General features: G+C 35.5%; 1 protein-coding gene across 1 annotated transcript; it reads left to right on the forward strand.

Annotated features, from left to right (window-relative positions):
- Window positions 1-1,328: 1,328 nt before the first annotated feature.
- LOC108906757 (neuronal acetylcholine receptor subunit alpha-7) lies at window positions 1,329-8,571 on the forward strand. The gene is made up of 9 exons (XM_018710111.2): window positions 1,329-1,419; window positions 4,789-4,928; window positions 4,988-5,032; window positions 5,088-5,197; window positions 5,252-5,432; window positions 6,464-6,539; window positions 6,609-7,000; window positions 7,966-8,228; window positions 8,289-8,571. The coding sequence occupies exons 1-9, from the start codon at window positions 1,329-1,331 to the stop codon at window positions 8,569-8,571; spliced, it is 1,581 nt and encodes a 526-aa protein (XP_018565627.1).
- Window positions 8,572-9,583: the final 1,012 nt, after the last annotated feature.

Here is a 9,583-nt window from a genome sequence, read left to right on the forward strand (position 1 = left end):
GGACTACCTGGTAGACCAGTATCTACGTTACAAGTATTTTTTAAATTCCTCAATAACAATATAACAATTAAGATTTAAATAGTAGTAAATAGTAGCAGCGGAGAAATGAATCTGGTGAATTCAAGCCATTGAAATTTAAAGAATAGGGACAGTCTATACGGCGCGTGTGACTATAACTAGGTATATGTGGGTATATGCATAATAATTTACTAAACGAAGATCCTGCTACGGTGACGTTGACCCGATTAGATCCAGGCCCGGATCCAGAGGGGGTGGCGATGTGGCGATCGCCACCCCCAAAGCACAACATTTTTTAAAGATCTTCAATTTCTCCAAACGACAACAGGCAGTTAGTCGATATTAATGCAAGTCCCCCTTCCTAACCTACACCTTACGTCATCAAAATAACAACAACAACAACAACAACAATAATAATAATAATAATAATAATAATAATAATAATAATAATAATAATAATAATAATAATAATAATAATAATAATAATAATAATAATAATAATAATAATAATAATGATAAAGAAGTGCTTTGCGCCACCCCCAAAACCAGTCTCTGGATCCGGGCCTGATTAGATCCTTATATTTTCATCGCGCTCGCGCGAGCCCAAACGGCTAGCTTGGAAGTGCCAACTTCTGCGAGTAGGATTCAAAACGGCATAACCAAAGTATTCTTTCCCCACGATGCCCGCGAACCGATCTCGATGCGACAACGGATTGCACTTGCGCCGACAGTCATTGATTTGCAGGGAAAAACGTCCGGACGAAGCTGCGACGGTCGTAGAAGGGATGCCAGGGATGTAGGGGAACCGGTCTCGAGGGTAACGCGAGATGGGGGTCGCGTGGGAAGGGTGGTGCGAACGAGAGCCATGTGTTATAGAGTATCTTGCTGCTTTTGCTTGGGCAGTGGGATCGCGGTAGCGCAGTAGCAAATCCACGGAGGAGTATCCGACTCGCTAGCTATGGCTTTGGCTTTAGTACACGACTGTGCACAGTAGGCACGGGGTAGAAACATGATATAACCTAAAACAAGTAAACTATCGGTAATTAAACGATATATATGTATACATGTGTATGTATATAGTACAATACTAGTTATATACATAAGTATATATGTAATCAAACTTAAAAACAATCGAGCTCCTAAAATTTTTGTGAAACCTAATTAAATAACATGTTATCGAAGTAAATCACCAAATCTAAATAAAATGACTAAATCAAAACCGATTTAAAAGCTTAAACTAAATGAAAATCTCTAAAGTAACGTTATAAGTCTTCAGCACAGGCTCAAGATATCTCTGCTAATCGCTCCTCATGGATATGCAGCATTGTCACTACTTGTACTGTGGCCCGCGAGCACTGACGCTCATTCTTCTCTTGCACATCTGCCTGTCGCTACCAAATGGTAGGCATCATAATGTACTTGGTGTCCTATTTCCATTTCCCTTCAATCTAGCAAAAACATCAAGCCTGTTTGCGTAGTATCCCCTTACATCAATCAACCCATAACGCCCCTGTAGATGTTGGTTTTACTCTTTGTTCCAATATACCTTCAACTGTAAGCCAAAAATCATTGACCTGTCCTAATTTGAGACTTAGCATGCTCTAGCTTTTTACATCAAACATGGTGTAACATTTTTATCCAACACATCTTTTTTACATACACATATTCTAGAATCACTGCCCTTGTAGCTTTCGGTTTACTTACACTATCTACGACCCATTTTTAATTAATTTCCGAGAGATCGGAATATATCTAGATGTCCTATTTTCAAATGTAACATTTTGTATGCATTATTGTCTCGTTCTTTTATTGATGTTTTCATTTGTTCTAATGTGGAAAGTTAAAGACAAACTTAAGTGATATATATGTTCTTTTCCTTGATACTTATTTTTCACCATTCTATTATTATACAGCTGATTGTTTTTACTGCTTATTCATTTCAATTTACTATGTTTTTGTTAATATATGCCTGAAAAATGTTCTAATCTATTTTCCATCAATTTATATTTTCTTTTATGAAAAACTCTCAGTGTATCGAAGAAGTTGATTTTTAACTCATTTTTACTAGATAAAATATTTTGTAAACCCCCTGTTGAAGTAATAATCTATTTTTAATTTCTAACAAAATATAAAGTTCAGGACTTTAAATACGCAACAAATTAATTGCAGGGTATTTACACTTTTTGCAAAATTACATCTCTCAGTATATAAGAAAGTTGTTACCTTTAAAATATTAATGGAAGGAGTAGTATTAATTAAAACAATTGCTGTTATAGTTTTTAGCTAAGTTATTATAAAATTGCCTACCCGAGAAACACATTAATCTAAATCACGTTTGCTAGACATCTCAAGCTATCTAAAACCGTCTGAGATATTTGGTTATTTTTAGACCACGTTAAATAAAAATACATCTAACCTAACCTAACGTACCTTAGCTCAAAATTCGACTTATGGTTACAAAAATACATTTTATTTACTGCAGAAACATTGAATAAATATGCACACAATTTACACCAATACAAGATTACAAGTATAAAAAATAACATAAGCATATACCTCGAGACAAAAGTGCCTTTAATGCATATAATAGATTTTATTACTTTACATTTCTTAATATACTTCTTTTTCATAATTAAACGCTATATATTTGATTTATACAAATACGGATATAATTTACATCATTGTCACATAAAATATGCTTTTATGACTGACATTTAAATGTCTAAAATATTCGAATAGAAAGTGTACCTACTTTAATTTTATATATGATTTGTTTATATCGGTGTTATTTCGATGGGAATGTTATTAGTTAAACAAGTACACATACGTTAGATTTAAAATCAATTTTGTCAAGTACTAAAATTCTAAGTGCATAGTAAAAATAATATATGTACTACTCTCAGTGCCGATAATATACGTTTGTATAAATTTTCAAGTATTTTGAAAATGCTGACTATTATTAGATTAGGTTAGCCAGGTTAGTGTTAGTTTCGAATTATATATTTAACATAACTATATATACTATTATTATTGCACAATTGTGATGAATTGTTCGAAATACGTTTTCACAAATTAAGATTAATGTGCATTTATATACTAGACATCCATTATTTAAATAATGATCAATTAAAGTACAATTTCATAATCAGTTATTATTTTACAATGAGAATTATTTACGTTGCTAAGCTAACGAATTTGCAGTATAAATATATTACAAAATTAATAATAAATAGGGCGCCGTAAGACTTAAAAGAGGAAGCCGACAAGGAAACCCCAAAAGTTTCGGAGAATTAAATATTTGATTAGATCTCTGTTTCCCTGATGTCTTGGGAAATAAAACTCCTTAAGTTTGTTGAACTAGAACAATTAATAAATTACCACAGCACCTGTTTTATTAAGAATTACGATGTATTCGAAACGAAAACAGAAAGTGAAGTTAGTTTAGCAGAATGCTGTAAACGAGGAAAAGTTATGTTGCCAATAAAATTTATAGGATAAGTTTATAGCTTGTTCGTAAACACAAATTTTCTATTGAATGGTCAGGATCGCGTAAAATCCAGTTCCTTTCAATTTTATAAAATTCAGTAACAATTTTCCTTAATTTTTATTTTAAATATTCCAGTTTAATAATTGTTAAAGCTGTAGGATTCGCACATGTATAGAATTAAATTATTCAGATGGTTTTATTTTAATTTACTAATTTGATGTTTTCGAAGCTATTTAAATTCTCCCGTCGCCACCGCTGCTTGAAATTCTGAGGAATTGAAATTGCACGGTGAAATAATATATGAGCCAATTGGATCCCAGCCCATATCGGTGATACTATTAATAATTATCCCTAACAGTAAATCGAGGAATTCCTTCAGGTGGAATTTGTAAACGTTTCCATCTGACTAAATTTCGATGCATGAAATATCGCAACTGAGAATCGGTTGTGAATAATAAAATCAATTAATGGTGATTAAACGGAAGCACTCTTTATAATTCATCGCAGTAATCAGGAAATTGCAAACAATTATTTTATCTAAAGTAAGGGATACAATAAGCGCAAAGCATTATATAAAAAAAGTCTTACTAGCGGGGTAGGTATTAGTTTTTAAAAAGATGATGTATTTGTGTTATACATTATCACGTGTCATCCAATTTGATATGTGGCACCCAATTTCTAGGCCCATCCATCATATTCAGCTGGATTAAGAGTTGTGCACTGTTTAATAGTCTAATCAGTCACTATAATATTCAAAATTGTATTTTGTAATTTATATAACTTTTCACCTGTCGAACTTTTGATAAATTTTATAAATATATACATTAATTCTAAACTTATATTAACTAATCTTGCTGGGGTATTATAAGCCGTGTTTATTATTTTAAAATAATTTATGGGCTGTAAGCCGAGCAGATTACGTTATTTTGTGCAATTAACAAGTTTTATATTTGTATAAATTCACAAACTGCCTCTCAAAATAAGTTATATCCGACAATTTGGTAATAATTCTCGTTAAAGCTAACTCTGCCTCCCCAAAATCTGCTAATGCTAGGCTGTGATTAATTTCATCGATGTGAAACATTACAATGGGTAGTGTTTCACACCAAATTATTTTTAGATATTAATTGAAACAATAACAGGCCAACGACACTAGACGTTTATCAGTAGAGTGGTTTTATACAATTAACAAATGCCACAAAACAAATTACATTTCATGTGTAATAAACAATTTTGAATACGGGGGTGTTCGAAAGTTTCAATATCTGTTACGACTGATTTAGAATCTTGGGCCGGATATAATGAGAAGAAACTTCTTCACAAGCTATTAGATCACTACAACGTTCTAGAACGCCCAGTCGCCAATGAATCTGATCCTCTTCAATTAAGTTTCGGACTGACACTTATGCAGATTATAGATGTGGTAAATATTAGTTAAATACGCGAAATACTGCGGTAAAAACTAACAAATCATGTTTACAGGACGAAAAGAACCAGCTCCTTATAACAAACATTTGGCTGAAATTGGTAAGTCTCGACTAATTCGACGCCAACGTACGAAACTGGATTTTTCTTTTTACAGGAATGGAACGACATGAATCTAAGATGGAATTCTTCAGAGTACGGTGGCGTAAGGGACCTGAGAATTCCACCTCACCGGCTTTGGAAACCAGACGTACTCATGTACAACAGGTACAAAATCAATTACGCAAATACACCGAATACGACCTCATTAACTTGTTTTAGTGCCGACGAAGGGTTTGATGGGACTTACCCGACCAATGTTGTTGTTCGCAACAATGGAAGTTGTATGTACGTCCCTCCGGGTATTTTCAAAAGCACCTGCAAAATAGACATTACCTGGTTTCCCTTCGACGACCAAAGGTGCGAGATGAAGTTTGGAAGCTGGACGTACGACGGACTACAGGTAAGTGGAAACAACTCTAAATATACACGATGTGTTATTTAAGACAGATTTTCCGTAGATATGGTAATATCAGTAATTAAAACAATTTGAAATAAAAGTTCACTTTTTAAATTTTCAATTGTACAGAGATGATTTGAAAAATATTTACAAGAAATTGCACTTTTAGTAAGACAGGGACAGAAGAAGAAAATCCGCCCAGAAAGTGACGGTCGCTATTAGCCTAATTCTAAATTAGAACAACCAAAGATTTATTTAGTGAAATAACTACAACCACGGAAAAATTGAAACACCCAGTACACACAAGCGAATTTATTTATGTCTCTTTCAAAACGTAAAGTTTTTCTTGTCTACAAATATCGATTGTATTATAATACATAATTCTAATTTATTGATGACGAACGTTTTTCGGAATATACGAAAAGTGCAAAATTAATTATGTGCTAAACGATAAAGTGTTGTAACAGGTACGATGAAATAATGTTTTCGAGATTAAGTTAAAGGAATTCAGTGAAACGTTTGGGGAACAAGGCACCGGCACTTCAGCTGACAGTTACCAGGCTGCTGATAAAAAGCTCGCAATCACGATAAAACAATAAAAAGTTAATTAATTTCTCTCTGCCTTAGGCTCATTACAAGCTCTTGTTTAACAAATTTAATAAGAGCATGTTACAATATAGTCAAATTAAATCTTTATGCCTTTAAGAAAATAAATGCTTATTTTTAGAATCTAAATTAAAAGAAAATAATATGATTTTTTTTATACGAAACTTTCCCTTGAGTTGTTTATGATGAAAGAAATTACTTTTTATTATCTCTCCTTATATTTAATACCCAAATAAACATGTTTACCTTTTAAAAAAATTATACTGTATCCATAAAATTGATATTAAATAAGGGACATATAATATTCCGGACTTATTTAATATTCGCTCTACCTCCTACATTGTGCGAATTGTAACCCAGTTTCAGGTACTTTTCAGTGCATCTGTTCAATAAAGTTGTCCCCTAAAATTAATAAATCTCTTTGACAGCTGGACCTCCAACTCCAGGACGACGCGGGCGGAGATATTAGCAGTTTTATTACGAATGGCGAATGGGACTTGCTGGGTAAGCTGACGCAGACATCAATTTCACATAAATAATTAGGTGTTACTTTGCTTACACCTTTCCTTTCAGGCGTCCCAGGTAAAAGAAACGAAATTTACTACAACTGCTGTCCTGAGCCCTACATAGACATCACCTTCGTAATCATAATAAGACGCCGCACCCTCTACTACTTCTTCAACCTGATAGTTCCGTGCGTCCTCATAGCTTCAATGGCCGTGCTGGGTTTCACCCTGCCTCCGGATTCCGGCGAGAAGCTGTCCCTTGGAGTGACCATCCTACTGTCCCTTACCGTGTTCCTCAACATGGTCGCGGAGACTATGCCGGCCACTTCTGATGCCGTACCGCTGCTGGGGACGTACTTCAACTGCATTATGTTCATGGTCGCATCTTCCGTAGTATCGACTATCCTCATCCTCAACTACCATCACAGGAATGCTGATACGCACGAAATGTCGCAGTGGGTAAGTCACGTCCCCGCAATTTGCCCTGCGTTTAATATTTTAAGCAGGAATTCCTTAGATTTTACGCGAGTATAACAGGAATTTAGTTGGGAAACAAAGAGACACCTCAAACCTTCAGTCTGTAAGATATCTTATAATTAATACAAAATTACTGATCTTTCCAAGTGAATGCTAGCAAGCCTATCCGCTTTTTTTCTGAAATCTGATAGCCGTTGTTCACGAGAAATAAAATACATTATTTCTGATAATTCCGGCAACTCGCAGACTGTCGTCGGGCACCATTAAGACGAATATATATGACATTCATCTGCGAATAAAAGGCCTAATAAATCGATGTGTCCCTTCTCTGACATTTTACGAACAAAAAGTTAACCGTTCCTCCTTCATCTTCATTTCCCACATTGTAAATCGCGAATCCTATTTTCGTCCCCACATCCTGGACGCAAAAAAGAAGCAACAGAATGTTTCTTAATTAATTCAAGGCTGCTCCTGTGAGAAATTATTCGCGGGGGGCCAAGATACGAAACGGAATATTTTTCCTGTATCAATTTTTTCTCGACGAAGATTTACACTTCGCTGTCTTTGTGGTCTCGTTATTGAACGTTTCAAAACCAGCAAGTGCGCGCTAGTGCTAGGAGACTCGCTTATTAAAAGCAGCTATGGTGCGTTTCCTCTTCGCTGCGATATACGTCGTTTCGAATCACTGTGGCCAAGTATTATTTCACTCAATTAATAATATTGACAACGTTATACTATAACAAAAAAAATGTAAGAAACTCAAGTTAAAAATAAAAGCACCACCATTACAAAAGAAAATAAAAACCTGACGAGGTAAATAGTCATTTGTTTTTGTCGGTGTGGTACATTTGTCGGACTGAAACTGATTCATGAAATGCTCCAGGAAATTCAGGCTTTTTATCTACGGAATACAAAAAATACGTAATAGGACTGTTCCTTTCTTCCAGATACGAGTAGTATTTTTATGTTGGCTGCCCTGGATCCTTCGGATGAACAGACCAGTGGAAAACAATGACTTTCCTTCTCCTAGTCGCCCAGTATCAGCAGATAGGAAGCCTATTCATTTTCCCGACGTGGAGCTAAAGGAACGCTCCTCCAAGAGCTTGCTAGCCAATGTGTTGGACATAGACGATGATTTTAGGCATAATTACAGGGGTGGAGGCACCCCAACACCATTACCACCAGCAACCTTCTTCCGTACTGTGTACAGGTAGGTGCAAGAATTCAAATTAGTTTCAAACTAAATAAATTACCGATGTTTCGATTCCAGGCAGAACGAGGAGAGCAGCAACGGGGGTGGTCCGCGGATGCACGAATCCCTCGTTTCGAACCATTCCTGCATCAGCGCGGACTACGAACTGGCCATGATCCTGAAGGAGATCCGTTTCATCACCGACCAACTGCGCAAGGAAGACGAAGCCGCGAACATAACTAGAGACTGGAAATTCGCGGCTATGGTGGTCGACAGACTGTGCCTTATTATATTCACGCTGTTTACGATCATCGCCACGTTAGCGGTGCTGTTTTCTGCGCCCCATATCATTGTATCGTAGCCACCCCGTCCCCATGCAGATACTGCAGAAACTATATGAAACTTGTAGTTGCCACGCACGGACCTACACGGTGGCCAAAAAGTACGTTATCTTTTTTTTGTACGTTTTCTTTTAACAAAACGCTACTACGGGGTAATAACGTTCAAATTATTTAATAATAATTAAAGCGTAAATAACTGTTTTTCAGGGTGTATACTAAGTTTTGACTAGGTTGAAATATAAAGATTTCCTTAATTTTTCATTCTGAAAGATCGCAGAAAACATAGCCAACCATGTTGCTGTTGCTTAATTTTAGTTCATAAAACATTTGTTTCCGTGTAGTTTATTATTTAATCAAAGTTTTTGTGAAAATAACGTATATGTAAATCGGTATACACCCTATTCGTAGTAGATACATAAACAAAATTAGTCTTTTCGAAACCGTTAGAATGTTCTTCTGAAAAAATATTTTCGTTCGGAATTTTTTAACCACCCATCAGCGACTTGATTTTACTTACAGGACGCCCCTAAAAAGTTCATATAGTAAGAGTAGAATAACACATTACTCGTCATTTCTCGATTAAAGCAACCGTTTGGATTTCTTTTTATTTAAAAGATATTTCATTCTGGGTCGTCCTGTAGGTACGGCAGAATGGTCGTTTAAACTTTTGGCCACCGCGTGAAGGTCCGCGACAATCCTAAGCTCGTGTGCCCTTCAAGTTGGCAATTTTTTACCGGAATTTGGTTGTCTCGTGTTACTTAGGATATTAACATAATCATACTGTGATAAAAAAAGTTAAATATTGGGTTAACCAGACGAGAACTTTGCTTCGACGGCAACTGCTCTGGGGGTGTGCTGTACGGCTTATTTTACACGGCTCGGAACCGTTGTTCTCGGAGGGTGCACAAAAAGGAACGAATTCTCATCGTTTTAATAGCTTCAAACGCAGTGTGCGAGGTTTATTTTTCTAACTGACCATTTCAAACTAATAAATAGTATTTTATGGTTAAATTAAATTTATCAACGTTTCTA

The sequence above is a fragment of the Anoplophora glabripennis genome, unplaced genomic scaffold, assembly GCF_000390285.2.
Source record: "Anoplophora glabripennis isolate ALB-LARVAE unplaced genomic scaffold, Agla_2.0 scaffold5, whole genome shotgun sequence".
NCBI lineage: Eukaryota > Metazoa > Arthropoda > Insecta > Coleoptera > Cerambycidae > Anoplophora > Anoplophora glabripennis.

What these genes read in the sequence shown, in the direction of transcription:
- LOC108906757 (XM_018710111.2), top strand. Translation starts at nt 1,329, where the DNA reads ATGGATATGCAGCATTGTCACTACTTGTACTGTGGCCCGCGAGCACTG. An exon ending in GGACGTACGACGGACTACAG is followed by an intron (nt 5,433 to 6,463) that starts GTAAGTGGAAAC and finishes TCTCTTTGACAG; the next exon opens with CTGGACCTCCAACTCCAGGA. An exon ending in TTCTTCCGTACTGTGTACAG is followed by an intron (nt 8,229 to 8,288) that starts GTAGGTGCAAGA and finishes TTTCGATTCCAG; the next exon opens with GCAGAACGAGGAGAGCAGCA.